The sequence below is a fragment of the Eucalyptus grandis genome, chromosome 11 (genome assembly GCF_016545825.1).
Source record: "Eucalyptus grandis isolate ANBG69807.140 chromosome 11, ASM1654582v1, whole genome shotgun sequence".
Lineage (NCBI taxonomy): Eukaryota > Viridiplantae > Streptophyta > Magnoliopsida > Myrtales > Myrtaceae > Eucalyptus > Eucalyptus grandis.
This window is the reverse complement of record NC_052622.1, coordinates 20,666,326-20,687,178: the sequence shown is the minus strand read 5'-3', so window position 1 is coordinate 20,687,178 and position 20,853 is coordinate 20,666,326. Positions and strand designations below refer to the sequence as shown.

The 20,853-nt window shown below is 37.6% G+C and overlaps 1 protein-coding gene across 1 annotated transcript; it reads left to right on the top strand.

The window, feature by feature from the left end:
- Window positions 1-13,203: 13,203 nt before the first annotated feature.
- LOC104425404 (mitochondrial import inner membrane translocase subunit Tim9) lies at window positions 13,204-15,809 on the top strand. The gene is made up of 2 exons (XM_010038097.3): window positions 13,204-13,503; window positions 15,389-15,809. The coding sequence occupies exons 1-2, from the start codon at window positions 13,409-13,411 to the stop codon at window positions 15,573-15,575; spliced, it is 282 nt and encodes a 93-aa protein (XP_010036399.1). The 5' UTR covers window positions 13,204-13,408; the 3' UTR covers window positions 15,576-15,809.
- Window positions 15,810-20,853: the final 5,044 nt, after the last annotated feature.

Here is a 20,853-nt window from a genome sequence, read left to right as displayed (position 1 = left end):
TCTGCAAACAGCCATCAATGTAATGAACTTGGACTCTTTAACCTCCTTTATGTTCTTTACTCACCTGGTGTCCATATTGCGAGGAGGTATTTGGACGGATCATCTGCTTCTAGCTTGTCCAGCTACAAATGGGAAAATGGCATTAACACAAAGTGAACAAAGTGAACATACATTGTCATAGTTCCAAGAAGATGCAATGTTGACTGACCCCATTCATAAGAGAGTGTCCCTCTGATATTTCATACCTGCAAAATAGTAAACAAAAACTATAAGATTGCTGAGAACCATTTAACTCCTATGTACATTTCACTAGATATCATGACAAAAAGAGACATTTCTTTCATTTGGATCTAAGGCTAGCCTCATCAAACTCTTGTTTTCTCTTATTGTTTAGTGTCCTTGGCTCTCTCATGGAGTATATGTCTGACATTTATTTGTAATAAGTTCAATTAATTGGAAAGATTATAGGGCAGAAATAGAAAATGCAAGAATCATTGTCTGCTAAAATGTCTTACCACTAGGAAAAGTATTATTACATTCCAGAGAATGATTATCATATGTGACTAACTCGAGTGGTCAAGAAGGTTAAGACTTACACTAGGTGCTCCGTCCGTAGCCACGTCACAGTTTTAAGCTTAGGCACAGGAATCGAGGTAGCTTCTGGGTTTAAAGCAACTAAAGCTTTTGACATGTCATTTTCTAAAGGTCCATGTTGTGCCGCATCATCTCCTGAGTGAACCCCTCCTTAAGTTTGATTGTAGGAATTTCGTTATCATCTGAAAACATATCCTCCATGTCAATTTCTGGTATCAGAGTGCAGTTTGGTTCTTGGGGTCACAGGTTCCTCTATAATAGGTTGACAGTTACTTGCTCTTGGTCTTGCTTCCTGTTGCTGTTCTTCTAAGTTCTCCTTTGCCGGTGGTAAAGACAGAGGCCATGTCTCACCAATGTTTTGGCTGGCTATGTTTCTTCTCATTGCATTCACTATGCTCTTCTCCTCTGGCTAGGGTGGCGCAAGCCTTGCATTGCCCAAAACAAAATATGAGTGCTAAATTTATGGAAAAACATGTGTTCTTCTAGTGATATTGCCATAATGATATTCACACTACCTATTGCTATTGAAGTATCACTATCACAATTAAAAGAAAACAATAATTGATCATCAACTAGTTAGAATTGGATGTAGAAAGTGGAAGTTGCATTTCGGAGATTTAGTATCTGCCTTACAGACGAACTAAGCAGGTGTATCAATTATTGGTACTGTTTGCCTAGGCCATACTTTTGAGCTTTAATTTTTATGCATCTAAAACTCAGTTGTTTTGGAAGTAGTGGTCCTGCTTGGGTGGAACTCCAATGTGGTTGTGTTCACACAGTACACACGAACATAATTGTAGGAGACCAGAATTGTAGGAGACCACGATACCTGCCAAAGCACTTGCAAAGTGTCTGCATTCTCCTCTCATAGGACACGCATTGCAATTTGGCTTGTCCTTTGTACAGAAGACCTGCATTAATCTCACAATGTTGATCACTGTCAAGTGCCATGAGTACTGTAAGTGAATACTTCATCTGTAGTGGCCAAAATGGGGGGAAAAAGAACATCTGGAACTAAATAATATCACACATTTCCAAATGTTATCATCTGGTAATGCAGCTCATACCCGCATGCAAAGATTTCGTTGCTTAACTTGCATCGAGGTTTGGGGATAAATTTCTACCCGAACCTCCACCTTTTTAATTTGCTATTTGTTATTATTTTCCCTACCTCCCAACCAACCGAGGAGTCCATGGTGCTTCGCGCATATAATTCTTTTTCATAGCTTTCACATGCAGGTATCACTCAAACAGACAGTGTGAGAAACCCAAATAAATTGTAAACGGAAGACATGACCGTAAATAACAAGGGCATTCGTAGGTGCAGCCAGTAAAAAGATACAAAGCTTTGTTGCTAGTGTCCACACCACAAAAATGTGAGAAAGAGGACATACATTGTTAGGATGCCAAGCCACACTAGTTATCGATGAATTGTGTCTCTTGTCTTTTCCCGATGAGTTTACTGACCCACCTACAACAGAACATACATTAATAACTGCTCCTGAAGAGCTACCAAAATTAGAAACTAAGTGGACTAATCTCGTGTCTTTTTGATATGTAACCATCTCATTTCATTACAAAGTTATAGAGCATATCAGTAACTAGTTAATTTCTAATCTGGGTCTTCATTGCCATAATGCTAAACTGTTGGAGTAACTGCAAGAGGGATATTTGATTCATATATGTAGCAACAGCACTGCTTCGAAGTCTCCATTGGAGTTTGCACTCCAAACTCTACTGAAGAAATGAGCAGTACAATAGCATCAATCCTACCAGAATACTATTTGTTCCTCTTCATTGTTCTCTACTGTGAACTTCTGCGTTTTTCCATTTATATGTGCTTCCACAACTACATAAGGCTCATCCATGAGTATCGCATACTCAGAAATCACCTACGCCAACTTCAAGCAGACAATGCTTGGCCAATGTCCATACCTGAATTTAAAAGCTTTCACCATAAAAGAATGAGTTCAAATGTAGTGAACACAACCAACTTGTCCCCCAAGTTTGGAAAAATTATCACCCATAAATCCTTGATCAGTCAGTCATGACTTACTAAAAAGCACATCAGAAGAATACATGTCCAACCCAACATAAGATGGTGAAAAATAAAATTAAAAAAATGAAGGGGAAAAACCCAGAAATAGAAGCTAATACCAATTGTTTTCTTGCTCATAGTAGCATATGCACACTGTCTTAGCCCCACTTCCATCAGCAAATTTGTTTTCTGCAGGGAAAAGAAGAAAACAACGAGAGTATTTATTAGCTCATCATACTCAGTCCATTTGATAAGAGGAAATCAAGTAGAATAAATTAGCAGTCGATAGTGAAAATATCTCTAACATGTGAAGGAGGAGGAAATGAAGAGGAAAGAGAGGATTAGAAGGATCATTACAGAGTTGGAAACATAGGGAGAGGTCAAATTTGAAGTACAATAAGAGATCATAACTAACTCACTAGTCTAGTAAATTAGCTTTCTTTTGGCTTTCAGCTATTTTTATATATAGGTCGGAACCCTTGAAGCCTCATTGTGATTTTTTTATTTTTTTTGGTAAAGGTAAGAATAACCTCATTGTGAATTTCTCTTTACTTATAGAGAAAAAAAGAACCACAACCAGCTAAACGACAAGGTCAGAACAAGTAAGATAAAACTATACGCAATTTTTTTTAACTATATTATGAAAGATGAAGAATAAATCTATTAAAGGAATTATAATTCATGCAGAAACTTATTGGTACTTCACATTTGTAAATGGCTCCCTGGAGTCTAATAGCTCAAGTGCCATTTTAAGAACAATTGACCGAACCAAATTCTTCTAGCAATTTCAACAGAATTTTATTCTTCTTCAAGTTATAGACCTCATGTATTTAATTTGTTGTATTTGAATTCATTTAGTTGACAAATGGCTATGTTTTTGTAGTGTGAGAGAACTTTAGAGGTATTTACTTAGGTGAGCCAACTCTCTCTCAAGGTGAGCCAACTAAATATCCAAATAAGGATTTGAAATGCATTCATTTTTTCAAATAAATATCCAAAATGAATCTTATTTTAGGGTGCATTTGTTTCACGGAAAACTCAATGATAAAGGAAAATACTTTCCGGAAAAATATTTTCCAAGAATACGGTTTGTTTTCTTTTATTTGGTGATGTATAATTGAAAATATTTTCTGCTGTTTGGATCCCATTAAAAAATAATTTCACATTTCATAACAGGAAAAAAAATAAATTTTTAATTTAAAAACTTCAAAATTTTATTTACTTTTATTTTCTTTTTATTTTATTTCTTTTTTTTCCTTTTCTTTTTCCTTCTCTTGTCCTTCACTCCTTAGCTTCCTCATGCCATCCCTTTTGCTTCCTTTGGCGTTTGTTCAGTGGCTTATAAGGGGTGAGCTCTAGTTGTCGCTAGAGGCGGCTAGCTCACCAACCTAGCCTCTAGAGGCCGTGAGCTCGCCCAATTTGGCAAGGCTTAAGCGTCATCGCTAGAGGCCATGAGCTCACCTAATTTAACGAGGCTTGAGGCTCATCAGTCTCGAGCAAGCTCAAGCCTTGTTATCGAAGGCCATGAGATTGCTCGATCCGATGAGACTAGAGCTCATTGGCCGTCATTGTGGTTGGTGACAGGTGAAAAGAAGCAAAAAGAAAAAGAAGAAAAGAAAAAGAAAAAGAAGCAAATTGGAATTTTTTTTTTATTTTAAAATGTTTTCCAAATTTTAATTTTTAAAAAATAAAAATTCAAATTCAAAATTTTTTAAATATAATTTTATAAGAATAATTGTTTGTAAACCAAGCATCAAATCTAAGCTTTGGTAGATTTGGAAAACGTTTTCCGTCCTTTCAAAGGGAAATCATTTTCCGAATTTAACCTTTGCTAGGAAAACATTTTCCGTTGACTAGGAAAAAGTTTTCCGTTGACTCATTTTCCTAAGCGACCCAAACACCGGAAAATGAGGAAAATGTTTTCCTCGAAAATGTATTTCGCGAAACAAACGCACCCTTAGATAGAGACATGAAGTACTAACATTTTCTCAAATACGAATATGAAATTGATTATATTTATTTCAAATAAAAGCCCGACTTTTTGGTTGTTCAAGAGTATTTTCTTCCTCTGACTTTTTCTAATTTTTTTTTTTTTTTTTTTTCCTTTTTTGACCTCACCAAAAAAAAAAAAAAAAAGAGAAAAGAGAAAAAAGAATATGAAATAGCTTAAAATTAAAATTGTATCTAGACAAAGACGTAATTGATTGAAGTGGAATATTTAGTGTTGGCTAGTAACCCGTGAGATAAGACCTTTATTTGAAAGTACCATTATTTAACATTGATATTATTACTTTGGTCCTTATTTAAGAAAATGTGGATTTTTAGGCTTTTATTTGAAATTTTCCTTTATTGAGCGATCTTTTTTTTTTTTTAATTTATAGTAAGGAGGCATTTAAGTGGATTCATCTTGGCCCTTATATTGCTTTGTGACTTATTACATCCTTCCATCCATATTTTTGTATTGGACTTTGTTAACATTTCGGTTTTTTTGCTATTATGTTAATCACAAATTCTTGAAGGGGTCGACCCAATAATAATTTATAATAATTTATTATTTAATTTTTTTATTATTTTGAACATATTGTTATTCTAACAATATATCAAATAATATCATCAAATCATTTCTCTATTATATTAGATCTATCATCAATCGATAATCCTATCGAAATCGCACCATTCAATTTTAAGAACATAAAAGTTCCGAAATATTCTAGGTATTATATTGAATGAACCGATCCTATTGGAGTTTGGGTTAAAAAAAAAGACAAATTACTAAGGATGATTAGATATTGAGGAATCGTCACACACAAAATAAGATGCTTAAATAGAAACGCCATAATATATGACGAGGTATATTAATTTCTCAAAGAATTAAACTTGACATTCGTTTACTCCATCTTAATTAAAACACGTCTAAGCAAGTAATTACCCCAGTGATTATTTTCAAAATGAAAAACAAAATTTCCTTAATTTGTTAAGAGCAAAAGAACATCATCGATTGTTTTTAGCTCTATTATCTTGTTTGGCTCTATTATTAGAAGCAGAGTTGGAAAAGGCACATCGGACGGTGGGTTGGCGTGCGAAGGAAGGACGGTTCCGGCCCGTTGGTTCCCCGATGACATGACACACTCAAGCACGGCCACATCTTCAAAGGGCCGGCAAAGGGTCAAGGAAATAAAACAACTGAATAAAAACGAGACAAGATGGGGAAAGAGTCGAGTAAACTAAAAACATAAAGAGCACACTTGCTTCCAGAAAAGATTGCTGTTAAAGGAGTGGAGATGAAAGAACTGACCAAAAAAAAAAAAAAACTAAAGAAATGCAGAAAAGATTGCTGTTAAAGGAGACGGAGATGAAAAAGAAATGTTTGACGGGCGAAAGATGTTTGACCGGATCAGACCGGACCGGAAGGATTGGTTTCGAACTAGATTTGGGGATTGGTTTTGAGTGTCCGTAACGTTGATCAATCAGTAAATGCAGTATTCTCGACAGATCAACTAAGAGTCAAAGTACTGAAAAAAAAACTAAGAGTCAAAATGGGGAATTCTTTGATGAGGACGTGAGGAATCGACGGTGGTCGGTGGGTGCCTGCACGAGCGAGCGCGGATCGGCATAAGAAGAAACCAGTGGCATATACCGCTTTCGGCTCTGTGGACGTAATTGACGGGACGCCCCTCCGTTCCTTGGGCTTGCGACCAACGCCAACCACATCTCAACTTTCATGCCAAAAACTTGTGGGCTCTTTTTTTTTTTTTTTTTTTTCTTTCTTCAAATTCTTTTTTATATAATTTCTGAAGGGAATATATGTCCCTAACCCAACCCAACGATTTATCTTTTTCCCATTTTTAATCCTTATGGGCCGAAAATAGTTAGGTATAATATTGGGAATTCTCTGCCTCGAGATATGACTTGGGAAAAAAAGTAGAGACGTGAGTGGGCTACCCGGGCCTCTTCATTTCCCTGAACCCAGCCTAGTATGTTAGGAGAAGAGTTTCACGGGGATCTGAGGTGGGCCCCCCTTCCTTGGAGGGGTTGGCGGGGAAGCCCAATGGGAACGTTATCCCGTTTTCCCAGTTAAACCCCATAAATGGGGCTAACTGGGAACCCTGGGATGCCCGATTCAGGGTGGAGCAGTTTAAGAACTTGCTTAGGTCCTGAGGTATGCTTTTATGACCTCACGAAGAGGGTTCAGATTTAGTGGCATGTTAACTTGTCGAGCTTCCATAAGTTGTTTCGATTTGTATCGAATTAAATCACATGCTCCACCACTCCACTCGAATCCTTTTTAATCCTTTTTAAGTTTTCGTTCGAATAAAGGAGATAATCATCATGGGCCGTCGATTTGATAAAAGAGAAAGAGAACGTGGGAGGGTTCGCGAGGGTTCGATTCTTTGATTACACTATGCTTTATAGGCGGATGGAGCGTGACAACGTGAAGGCATTGCGGTCAAGATTTAAAGGATGTTACGCCCACCGATTTTCTGGTCGGAAAATAAAGAGGACGAGGAGTGCTAAACTTCTAGAATTCCCTAGATGAAGTTTTGGATGGTTAAAAAATTGTGGCTGAAAATATCCAATATGTAGTAGAAATCTCTAGAAGAAGAATGGATAAACTACAATCTAGAATTTCCTAGAATAAGCCTAGGTGGACAACATTCCACATAAATCTAGAATGTTGTATTTAGTCCCTATAAATAAAAAAGAGGGGGAGCGTAGCAAAACAACAAATGTAAAAGAGTGAGAGAAGCATGAGATAATACTCTCCTCCACCAACACTTCCTTTCAACTATTGTAAAATTATTTTGTTCAACTAATGAAACTATTTTTCCCATGTCCTATATATCCTTCAATTACATATCTTGTCCCTTGTCCATCCTCTACAAAATATACCATACACTTGCACACGTCACTAACCAAAAACTATAACTAAAACCATGCTTCCACACACACATCCAAAATTTTCTAACAATCTTATAATGTGAGGGTTGAAGCAGAGAGACTGCAATGTGATGAATTTAGTTGCAAATTACATGAGTTCATTCAAATTGTTATTTCTTGTTCTCTAGGGTTTTGAGTTGTGAACAAAGACATCTACAGGTATATTTCTCTCCCTACTAATTATTAATTATTTTATTTTTTATTTGAAAATTTTATTTTGATTAATAACTAGAGATAAATTTGAATTAATTTTTTTGGATAAATTTAAGGAGACTAAACATGTCCATGGGCATGCACCGGTGCCCAAGTATGCCTATGCCGTGCCCTGTGCCCATGTGGATTTCCTTAACTCAAGTTTTTATTTTCTAAGTAAAGGGAGATTTATTTTGATTAAAAGTAAACTAAATTCTCTCCCTAATAATTATTAAATATTAATTATTTTATTTTTTATTTGATGAATTTATTTTGATTAATAACTACACCAAAAGTAAATTGGTAAATTATTTTGAATTAATCTTTTTGGGTAAATTTAAGTAGACTAAATGTTCTAATATTAATTATTTTATTTTTTATTTGATGAATTTATTTTGATTAATAACTATACCAAAAGTAAATTGGTAAATTATTTTGAATTAATCTTTTTGGGTAAATTTAAGTAGACTAAATGCCCTAGAGCACTGGGAATAAAACTCAAGTTTTTTTTTTCTACTAGAGATTTATTTTGATTAAAAGTAAACTAAATATTTGTTTTAAATTAAAAGTAGACTAAATATTTGTTTTAAGCTTCAAGCTTCAATCAAATCATCCTTTGTTTTAAGCTTCAAGCTTCGATCAAATTTCCATCAAATTTGTATCATTAACGAACTTAGGATGAAAGGGCATTATTCAAAATTTGTATCATTAACTTCTTCTTTTTTTTTTTAGAAACTTATGATGAAAGGTTAGCAATATGTGGGGGCTTGAAGGAGGTAAGTTACTACAGTAGAAATGATTTCCATATGCCTACTCTTATGGATACGGGTTAGGGATGGTTATGTAGTTATTTTTTTTTATTTGATGAATTTATTTTGATTAATAAGTGGAAAAAAGTAAACCAAGGACTTAACGTAAGTAAATTATTTTGTATTAATTTTTTGGGTAAATTTAACAAGAAACATGCCATGCCATGCCATTTATTTGATTAAACAACAGGCAAAAACAACCTATTCATGGATCATCATTATCTTCTTGGATTATTAATGATCTTTAATTTTTATTTTTATTTTAGGATCTTGGTGAATCCATTTATTTCTCAAGTCTTGGTTAGCTTGCTGGTACTTGGTCAGGTACGCACCAGAAATCTCATAATTTTTTTGTATAGTTTCTCTAGATTAATCTAGTGCCATTATATTTCTCTCCCTAATAATTAGTAATTTTTTACTTTTTATTTGACGAATTTATTTTGATTAATAACAATTTATTTTGAATTAATTTTTTTGGGTAAATTTAAGCAAACTATGCCTATTTCCGTGCCCAATCTTCTAATTAGAGCACTGGGATTTAAAACTCAAGTAAGTTTTTTTTTTCTAAGTAAACAAATTTATTTTATTTTGATTAAAAGTAAACTAAATTCTCTCCCTAATAATTATTAATTATTTTATTTTTTATTTGATAAATGTAAATTATTTTGAATTATTTTTTTGGGGTAAATTATGGGTGCCCAATGTTCTAAGTAGAGCACTGGAATTCCGTCAAGGTCATCATTTGCATTATTCAAAATTTGCATTATTCAAGTTTAACTTTTTTTTTTTTTAGGAAAATGTTAGCTATGTGGACTTGCTTATGTGGGGGAACTTGGCAAATCTACTAGCTAAAAGAGAAGAAAATTGTAGGCATACGTGGGCACGGTAGCAATTGCCAAGCAATGGCCACATATCCGACTCGGTTCGGTTGGGGGGCAGCAAAATGATAAGAAGAAAAGGGCCATCTCCTATCTTCGTTTTCGCCCTGTCCCGATACCGGAAAAAGAAAAAGACTCTCTCTAAACCTTTGAGACGAGAATCGTTGGTTTGACCGACGGACGACCTCTACGTACACAGATCTAGGCAAGCCGCTACATCTTCTCCCCTTGCCCTGCCGCTGCTACATCTTCTCCCCTTGCCCTTTTTTATAGAAGAACTACAACTCTTCTCTTAGATAGCGATCGGATCGGTTCGCATCTATGGTGGATCTATTCTTCTATACCATAAATGGCCATCCGTGGATCGCATCTATGGTCCATCAATAGGTCTGCAGAAAAAAGAAAGAGTTTATGATAGGAATTCCGGTTTATGGTTTCTAGTGTTAGAAAGTCTCCTCTCTGTGGTGTGACTAGAAGAGAAAAGCCCTAACTCTTAGTGACCTGTAAGCGTTAGAAGAAGAATTTAATTGCCTAATGTTCTCTTTGGAGGGGAGGGAATATACTATTAAAGAGATAGTCTTTGTCCACCCTTAGAAGAGGGAAGAGGTCCTTTTTTTATTCATATAGTCACAATCTAGCGTGCCAAGCGAGCCAAGCCAGGGAAGACCAATTATCGCTATCTCGTAGCACCACCACATGATTAAAGCAAAAACTAGTTAGCCTTGGTTAGCCTTGCAGTTCTGGGAGTGAATTCAGTTGTGACTTGCCCTACCCTGCTTTCATAAGGACAGCACTCCACTCTATGACATTGCATTCCCCATCCCCATTGTGAGCACCAAGAACAAAATTCTTCATTTAAACTATTAATTAGCATAACATAAACTTCAGTCATTTAATCTTGTTATGTAGAATGCAAAATCAAATTCTCAAGCAAAGATAAGAACAAAATGAACCATCATCCTGTACTTATTATATGTTCAAGGCAACAAAACATCAGTGAGGAATCTTTATCTGTTAGTCGTATCTTTGTTAGACAAGCAACATCAAAGAATTAATACCTTCCTTGGAACCAAGAAGGAACAGCATCACATCTTATCAAGTATTGTTTGCCATGACTCGGTGCTCGACACTCCTAAACTGGTCATTCGTTATGAGCTGCGCATGCAACAATTAGTGAACCATTCTCAGTCTGTCAGTTGTCAGGTCAGAAATGAATGAGTATATATTCTAAATACTTCTATGATTGCAATCTTCATGTTGATGTTTACAGAAAACTGCAGAATTTCTAGGACCCACATTTACTGCTCCTGTGAAAAGTGCTTCACATACATATCTCATTTACACAATTTTGAGCCTGTCCATGTGAGGGCTGCCATGATACAACCAAGTTAATATCAAGTTTGGATGAGTCAAATAGCTCTGTTAGCATACTTGATGCACAAGGCATTCGGGAATGGTAAATGCAGATTCATCCTACCAAAGAGAGGTCAGATTATGAAGAAATTTTGTTATTGCTAGGGAAGATGCCTTGGTTAATTCTTAAGAGCTTTAACTAGCTTAGCACATGAGGAAGTACAGTAATAAAGGGCGAGAAGAGGATCCCAGTGTGTCGACCAATCAAAACACAGTTTTAGAGAAGCTCAGAGATGAACAATGATATGTGGCCAAAGCTACTTACCTGCAAAAGATCTCCGATGTTGATCGCTAGTGTTCCAGGAATTGGAGGAACGTTGATCCACTGGTTCTCGTGAAGCACTTGAAGTCCTCCAATTTGACTTTGGAGGAGAATTGTGAGGAAGTCGTTCTCTGAATGCTTTGTCACACCCAGGGTCAACTCGGGTTGGGGCCATGGCGGATAGTAGTGGCACATGATCGAGTGTCCATTTCCACAATCCATCTCCTTCAAGTGATTTGGGTGGAGTCCTAGCGCTTCTGATAAGAGCTCAAACAGACAAGAACCCAGTCTCATCACATGCTTTGAGTACTCCGTCAGTATTTCTCTGCCAGAGAATTTTCGATGCATCAAAAAATTGATGCCGTAAAAGTATGGTTGGACGGATTCCTGGAGAACGCCAGAAAGTGCATTGGTATTTTGTATCAATTTCAGGGGCAAAAGCTTGGTATTGCTATCGCAAGAATGCAAATAGAGTCAACCATCAACGAACATCCTATTTTCTGCCCAAAAAGAACGAAACAACCACATCCTATTCCCGCCATTGTAATGGAAAGGTACGTGAATAACTCAAGTTTCATTCACTTGCTAGTTTAGCCCTTGATTCAAGGAGGAAAAAAATAAAATAAAAAGGCTATCAAGTATTATTCAGTGAAAAGCAGTCACCTTGCACCTATATGAACGAAGGCAATGCAAGCAAACTATCTTTATCAATTCACTTTGTGAATTTGTTCATAAATTTCCCCTTTCTGAAAGGTGAAAGACGCCAGAGAAGGGCTCACCTGCAAGCTTCGGGCAACTGCTGGGGCCGGGGAGGCTCTGGTCCCATGGAGCAAAATATACTGTCCCTCCAATCAGCGGCTATCGAATTATGAAGGGCATGTTGCTGTTGTACATGACCCTTCTCGTAAAATCTCTGGTGTATAATCCTCTCTTGGCCTCTGTATTCTGCTCAAAGAACCGGCGTGACCCCTCTATCACCTCCTGCAAGAGGCTCTCATGGACCCCATGGTTGATCACCTGGAAGAAATCCCATTTTCCCAGTGCTTGCCCGATATTCTGCACTGTCTCCTCATGACAGGCGGGGCCTGCATTTGCGCATCCTAGGTTGATCACCGGGATGTCCACGCGATCATCACCGCAGGCCATGCTGTCAGGCAGCCGGACAAATATGTGGGGGACTTGGGTGATCCCGGCATCTACAAGGCCTTCGACTCCAGCCTAAGTCTCATCGAATGCTCTCAATTCGCTCACTTGGTCATGTTCGGTGTCTGCGGTGGTGACCATTGTGTTTTCTGTCACGAGGCCTTACTGTATTTGAGCAAGTTGGGTCTTGATGAAGTTCACTTTACGTGGTTATGTAGTGGTGGTATTGGATATCCACCATTTTTTATTTAGAGAAGAAGCTAAACACAAGGGACATGAAGGTTGTCAAGAGTGTTGAGTTCTCTTTTAAATGAAATTTGGCCCAAGAAGATGTCAAACGCTAGGAGTTGGCAATTTAAGAATTCCTTGTTTCTTGACTAAGAAAGTGTTTGTCGCCATCCATAAAAGCACATGTTAACGGTATCTTCAAGAAGAATAGGGAGGGAAAACGTTTTCACTGATGTTGAGCCATTAAAACTTATTATAATAATAATAATTGCAACATATAATACCATCAATCTAATCCAAAATCTAACATTTGGGCTAGGATTTTTAATAGATATCTACTGATCAAGATTCGAGGTGCAATTAATAATTTGAGAACCATCATTTGAACAATCTTTTAGGGAAATAACGCATTTGATAATCTTAGACAACATCTGTTTAATTTTTAAGTTACAGCCTTTGTTAAAAACCTGAGTTTATTAAAATATTACTAGAACTTTAAACAAAAAAAAAAAAACTAGAGTAGATACTTACGTAGAAATTAAATAAAATGGTAATATAGTAATATGGCTTTTGTAGTTGAAGATGAATTATTTAAAAAATATTTTTAAATATATTATTTATTTCGCTAGAAATAATTAATTAATTAATTAATTAATTAATATTTTTCGAATAATTCATCTTTAAGCAAACAAACGCCTTCTACAGTGAAAAAGCGAAGCCAGGAACCCTACCTCTCTTCTAAACCCACAGCCTCCGCCTCTCTCTCTCTCTTCTCTCCTCTGCCTCACACCGCACCGTCGCACTCTCGAGCCGCCGCCGCCCCCGCCGGAACTATCTCGTTTTCCGACGCCCGCGCGAACCCATCTCCGCGGCGATTAAAAGAGGGAGCTTGGCATACCTCAGTTTTGGCGAGATGGACAAGAGCATGATGGGCGACCTGGACAATCTTCCGGAGGAAGACAAGCTTAGAATGTCCTCCATGATCGACCAGCTCCAGATCCGCGACAGGTTCTCTCCCTCCCGCCTCCATCTCTTGCTTTCTTTAACCTCACTCGTAGTTCGCCATTCTTCGCTGGACGCGTAGTTATGCCCGAAGGAATTAGCCTTGCGTGATTCGAGTGCTTTAGTTCGAGTTCTAAACAATCATCTCGGGTCTTCCGTATCAGCTTGGTGTGGTTTGCCACTTGTATCTGCTAATGTGGATTAAAGGGTTTGGCGGGTCTCTTAAAAGTTCCCCTTTTTACCTGCCGATTTCATACTCTGGGGAGTCGAGGATGGAGAGTTCGCATTTCGCTGTGTTTTGTTCTTGAAGGAGTGATGGGGGATTGACATTTCACTATATGAAGCTTACTAGCTTCTTTTACTTCCTGCAATGTGGAATTTCTTCAATTGTCGTTTGTCTGGCCGAGAAATCGTGCTAAGCAGATCCGGTTCGGACCTGTAAATGTGATGGTTCTCTATCAACATGGGTGCGCTATGCATTTGGCTTCACATTTGCCTATGTTCTTACCGAAAAAGGGTTGCATCTGGATTTGTCTTTTGCAGCTCTATGTTCTTGTGAAGCTATAAGAAATGTTCTCCTTTAAAACCAGTGTAGCGTGCGTGCTGCTTCTGGACGTTTTGGGAACGACATGCGCATTTTGTTTTCTCTCCTGGATTCTTGTTAAGTTTGTCGAAATTTGTGGGCATCATAGTTCATATCCAGTAGAGTTTTTCTTTTTATCGTCATGTCTGTTTGCTATTCATTTTAACAATGAATTGGCTACATGGAAGTTGTTTATAACCATGTTATTGCTTAAGAACTTTTGTTTACTTCATTCATCCTGTGTTTTGTATGAAAGTTCTGGCCTGTATCAAAGTGTAAAGATATGCTATGCAATATTGGGCTGACATTAATTGCACGCCATTACCTACTTGGATTCGGAATGAAGATAGCATGTTGCACAAGTTGGTCTTGGTTGAGCTCCCAAAAGCCGAGGGAAGGATGGATGTAGGAGTTTAGTGCCTGACAGGTTCACAGGAGCTGGGAATGGGCTGGCCCAAAACTTACTACGTTCATTTTAACTATCTCTCACATTTGCCTGCAGAAACAAATTTCCCATCCTTTATTCTACAGACTCATCAATCTTGTTCTGGATTTTCTTTGCATGGTCTAAGGAAGAGGATGAATCCACCAAGTTGGGTGACTGATTAGGGGAAAATAACTTACACTGTATGTGGGTGATTGGCGTTTTCCATGTCTTCTGGCTTCTCTCTACAATTGTTTGGAAGTTTATTTGAAAAATGAAATGACAAAATCCCATTATAATCATTGAGTTATTCAGTGAATTGTAACTTCTACGATGCAAGAACTATTCGATACTTAAGTCTTTGTTTCTTTGTATGTAGATCCATTAGACTAAGTCGTGGATGGCCGCTTGCTGTGAAATAAAGTTATATCATGGGTCTTATTAGTGAGTGCCCAAGACACTTGTTAAGTATACTTAGTATATGGAAATGTTTTTATTTTTAATGTATTGATTACACATAACACGAGAGAGGCGGTGAATAAAAAATTACCAACTTTTCTTAAACAGGTGTTTTATTGAGATACTCCTTCACAAAATCCTTAATATTATGCAGTTGATCTACTTCTAAGAATTTGTATAGCACTGTCTCTATGGTTGTGTGCTCTTTGTGCTGCTGCTACTGACCTTGTGATTGCCATCAGCTGTCGCAAATTCCTAAGCACTATTTGTATGCAGCTTGCCGCTATGCAAGTAATTGTAGTTCTATGCAACCCTTTTTCGAGGCATGCTTTTTGTTTTTCGCGCACCAAATGCGTCTCAGCTTGACTAGATTGATTGTTATTATTAGAAGTGTAATCATAAAATTTCCGTATCCCGATTTGCAGTTTGAGAATGTACAACTCCCTTGTCGAGAGATGCTTTAACGATTGTGTGGACTCCTTCAAGCACAAGAACTTGCAAAAGCAAGAGGAGACCTGCGTCAACCGATGTGCTGAGAAGTTTCTAAAGCATTCAATGAGGGTTGGCATGCGGTTCGCAGAGCTGAACCAAGGAGCAGCAACCCAAGATTGATATTCTCGTTTGCCTTGTTTAAAAAACATAAGATCAAAACAGACCACCTGACCCAGGGGGTTTTTGTTCTGCACTCATGCAATAGTCAATTATTGATCCAGTCATGTCCGTTTAAATTTTTGGTATCTAGAGCACAATGTCCTATTTGTTACTTGAGATGAGGAAAATGCATTCTACTAATAATTTGAGGTAAGATGACACGACTTGTTCTGTGAAATGAAATGGTTCATGTCCCCTTTGGGCGTCATAAAGGTGGCTTGCCGGGGGTCCCAAGCTGTAGGGCCCTGGACCTGATGTAAAAGAAGAAAGTTTTGGCCTGAACCTGTAAGAATCGGTTTTGGCTTGGGCTGCTCCTTAGTGGAAAGCAGAGGAGATGATGCCAACTCATTGCTTGGCCCTTTTTAATCATGAGTTCATTCTCATCATGCTTTGAAATCCGGTGCAGCCTTCCTACATAAAGCTGTCCTCCCTAGGCAGCAACTAGGATACAGAAGTCCCACAAGATAGCTTGCCTGTCTTGTCGACCGGACTCTCTGGCCCAGCGCTTGGCTACAACCATTCCGATTCTGCTGTAGCTGATGCTGCTATCTGTATCATGAATTACTCTCCATTTTTTTACCAAAAATAGTGGCAGATGAGGGTGCCGAGAATCATGCCAACCAGATGTCTTATGTAACCTTTTTTTCCAAAGAAGGTTTCAAATGATTTCAGCACTCGAGTGTTCTCTATCAAAGAAAAAATTTCTATTATCCGTTTTGAAGCTTTTCTGTATTAAATTAAAATGATAGTAGAAAGAATTCCATGCCACATTTGAACTTCAAAAGGTTTTAGCTTTTAACCATAATAGTGGTCCCACATTATCTATTCATCAAGAATCAAAGTGACTTTACCGGTGATTCACGAAATGATATGGTTCTTAAATATTTATTATTAATTTAGTTACTTAAAGTATTCGGATTAGATTTGCAGGATCATACATCTTTTACTTTATACTTGTTATGATGAAAAAGTGCAATTATTTTTGTCCAGCCTATTCTTAAAATAAACAGTTTGCATACAATCCATTTCGAAAGAAAAAAAAGAAGTAATGCACCAAGGACTACACTTATATTTATTGGATTTGCCCCTGAGCTTATAAACGTCAATCCAGGCCATCCAAATAAAACCTGCCCTGCTCAGAAGCAACCAAGATATAATGCAAGCAGAAAGCACTGACCGTCGGCCCCCTTGATTGCTATCTTTGGAAGAAGGAAAATCATTGCACCAGTAGCTTGCAATGTTGTGCGACACATACGGCTAGCAATATTTGATATGGGCTTTTTGCACAACATGATATGATACGTAACTAAACAGGTTTGAGTTCGACATAAACAGTCCTTACATAACCCATTTAATTAGTTAACATGATTAAACACGTATTAACATGCATGTTGTTGGTAGTCAAAAAGGTTTTTCTTAATGCTTAAAAATTTATGATATAATAACACCAATGTCACAAAAACTCTAGTTGAACTAGACCTTGACTATTTTTCAAAAAAAAAAAAAAAAGAACTAGACCTTGACTATTCCAACTCCATCAATTCACTCAACAAAACACTCAGGTCTCAATTGCACAGCCAATAGCTTCCTTTCTTCTTCGCCTCATGGAATTGGACATGGAATTGGACATGGTCCTTTCGCACAACACGACACAATACGTAACTAAACAAGTTAGGTTTGGTATAAATGGTCCTTGCATAACCCGTTTAATTAGTTAATATGATTAAACATGTATTAACATGTATGTTACTAGTAGTTAAAAAGGTTTTTCTCAATCCTTAAAATTTTATAATGTAATAACACCAATGTCACAAAAAAACCTAGTTGAACTATACCTTGATTATTGCAACTCCATCAATTCACTCAACAGAATTCTCAAGCTTCGTCAGTTGCACAACCAATAGCTTCCTTTCTCCTTCACCTCACAATATTGGACATCGTCCATTTATACAACACGACACGGCACATAACTAAGTAGGTTGAGTTTGGTATAAATTGTCCTTAAACAACCCATTTAATTAGTTAACCTGATTAAACACGTATTAATATGTATGTTACTAGTAGCTAAAAAGGTTTTTCTTAATCCTTAAAATTATATAATAAAATAACACCAATGTCACAAAAACCCTAGTTAAAATAGATTTGGACTACTCCAACTCCATCATATCACTCAACAAAACGTTCATGCCTCCTTATTTGCACAACCAATAACTTCCTTTCTTCTTCACCTCACAGACCACAATATTCTTCACCACCCCCAACTCAGCTCTGCTAGTGACTCGCTCCATCATTCTCACCTTGCTCAAATCTTGCTATCGGCACTTAAATGTTAACATGTTAAATAGTCGTGTTAATCATGTCATATGAATTATCGTATAAACACATCATGTTCCTATTGAAACGGTTTGATATATTTATTGATCGTGTCATGTTCAGGCGGACCCTGACTGTAGTTATATCCTTGTCTGGACATGACATGCATTGCCGGTCAAAACAGCAGCTATGAGCTGCAGCCTAGCTGTGAAAAAGACCGATTCTTCGAATTCCTACCGGCGATTCTCCACAAAGATTCGATCCATCAACGCCTTTACCCTCCTTCTCCATCACCTTTCCCGGAACGCAAGGAACCCAACAGGTACTTAAAACTGGGAATTTCTCCATCCTTCAAACCAGGGATTCTTAGCACGTCAGCAGCAGCATATTCATTAGCCAGGCCAGCATATTACAGATTCCTGCCTTCATGGGATTAAAGCCTAAAGCCTGGCATGGCATGAAATTCCCCGAGCAGCATCGCATCAGACACTTTCCTCTCGACACCTTCAGGCTCACCACCCTTGAACACAACGAGATCGTCATCGAAACACAGCTCCGTCAACTTCAAAGTCAACCCGAAAGGACCGCCCTTTATTCGTCCCTCCAGCTGCAGCTGTGTCCAGCAGCGGACTTGGAAAAGACCCACGAACGGACCCACCCACTCAGGAAGAAAAACATGGGATCCTGTTTCTAGAAACACTTCGTAGAAAGAGACCCGTCCCGGGAGGGGGAGGGGGGTGCTTCCTGGGTGGTGCTGCCGTGCCCTTTCAGTCTTTTCGATCTTCCCCCCATCTTTATCCGGATTCCTTCCTTGTGCTAAACGCAAAAAAAGCAAAAATCAGGCATCATTTTCGCTGCCCTTTTCAAGCTTCCCAAGGACGCACTTTTCCTCGTCATCCCACCACCGATCGATCTCGAGCTTTTACCTCTGGAGTGCTTGTGGCCCACCAAGCGCCCTGCTTTTGATCCCCATGTCCGTAAAAGAGAGGAAAAGGGAGAGAGTTGGAGATAAGAAAGATTGCATCGCACGGCCTTGGAAATGAATAGGAAGCCTGCTTGATGGCTACATTCTTTGAAGTCCGAAGGGGGAAAAAAAGGGAGATAAAACTCAATAAAAAATGACCCGAAAAGAGAGAAAAAAAGAAAGGTTTGAATAGGAAAAAGCAAGATTCACACATGATCTCATCGTGGAGGACCAACCTCAGAGTGAGTCAAGCCCTCTAAGTGAAGTGAAGGCCATTCCATCGAGATAGAAATATTTTTATAAAAAAAATAAAAAAATTCCAAGTGAGCACAATCTTTTTATTAAAAAGAACACGTGTTTATGCACGTTAACTTAAAATACCCTAGACTATATATCTGTGACAAATTTATCATAAGTTGATAGTGATTTCCATGTAAACTTACCATGCAAATTGAGTTATTATTATGTGTCATCCAATTTGGTAATTTTATGATAAAATTAACGAAAAGTAAATATGTTACGAGTGTATTTATTTGGGATATTTTGTGACTAAAAATTAATTTTGAGTTAAATTTCTCAATGAGTATAACAGTTTGGGTTTCATCACGATATTAATCATATTATTTATGAAAAAATTATTATTATTGTGTATATTAAAATGTGCAAAAAAAAAAAAAAAAAAAAAAAAAAGAGGGGGCCGTCCCGTGTAAATGTTGCTTAGATTATTGGGAGGGGGATTTAGTCTAGCGAAATCCGATTGAGCTCCTTTTGATATCGAAAAAGAGAAGGGAAGCGGAAAAAGAGAGAGAGTCGCGAGTGATGGCGGCATATCTTGAATAATGAAAAAAAAAATATTTTCCAAATTGATACGGAAAAAATAAATAAAAGGTAGAGAGAGAGAGAAAGAGGAAAAAGAGGAGGCAGTCGTGAGGCTAATGTTGAAAAGAAGGGTAAACAAAAATTAGGCCCACTCGATATTAAGTGCTGGAGTGGGAGTGGCATCAACGTCTCGGAATTAAAAGGCATTTTATGGACGAGAGCTGCTTTTTTCTGTGCACGCCATCCCCTTCCTTTTTTAGTTTTTGGCAATAAACCCCCCTCCCAAAAAAAAAAGATGTTTCTACATTCAAGTATATATGAAAATGGCAATAGTTTCATGTACGATTTTCTTAAACATTCAAATAAGCTCACGCTATCACTTCCCTGAGAAAAACGACTTTTCATTCCTACTCACGCTATCACTTCCCTGAGAAAAACGACTTTTCATTACGAGATGGGTAACTTCAAATCAAGAATCCGAATCTTATCGAAATCAATAATTGACCCAGCCATTCCAAAGTGGACTAGAGGGCCGGGAATAACCTTAATTTATAACACTATAGTCCTAGGAAATGTACCATGTGAGTAATTCATGACATAGTAGTGAAGGCATGTCCCTAACCTTTCCAAATTTTTAACCCATCTCCAACGTGAAAAGAAAAAAGAAAAAGAAAAGGCTGAAACTTGGACAAAGGAGGTTGACAATCTAAAATTGGGAAACGAATTGTTCATGGCCAGTTCTTCAATTTTTTAACCCAAGACCCATTTGACCCCCTTATGAATATTCCTAAAACCAATTATTAAGACTAGTTCGGTTCGGTCCAATCAATTCAATCGCTCACCCCGACCCCTAACTCGAAGCACCACCCTCATTAGTCCATGTTAGTTGTACCTTTTCTGATTTTTATCGACATCCTACACATACATAGCAATAGGGATAGGATTACCATTTTCAAATAATGCTAATCTCCTCCTTTCTCCTCTCCATTGAGGTCGATCCACTTCATTTTGGAGGAAGCCTCCCGAGATACTATTTTTGTACATGTCATATTCAATTACGATATAAGCCACTGCCGAACCACCATATACAAAAACAAGATAAACATATAACGACATTATTATCCTCCACTTATATAAAAACAA

Excerpts from the sequence above, each read along its gene's own strand:
- LOC104425404 (XM_010038097.3), top strand. The coding sequence starts at position 13,409 with ATGGACAAGAGCATGATGGGCGACCTGGACAATCTTCCGGAGGAAGAC. Across the intron at positions 13,504-15,388 it reads CAGCTCCAGATCCGCGACAG|TTTGAGAATGTACAACTCCC; the intron begins GTTCTCTCCCTC and ends CCCGATTTGCAG.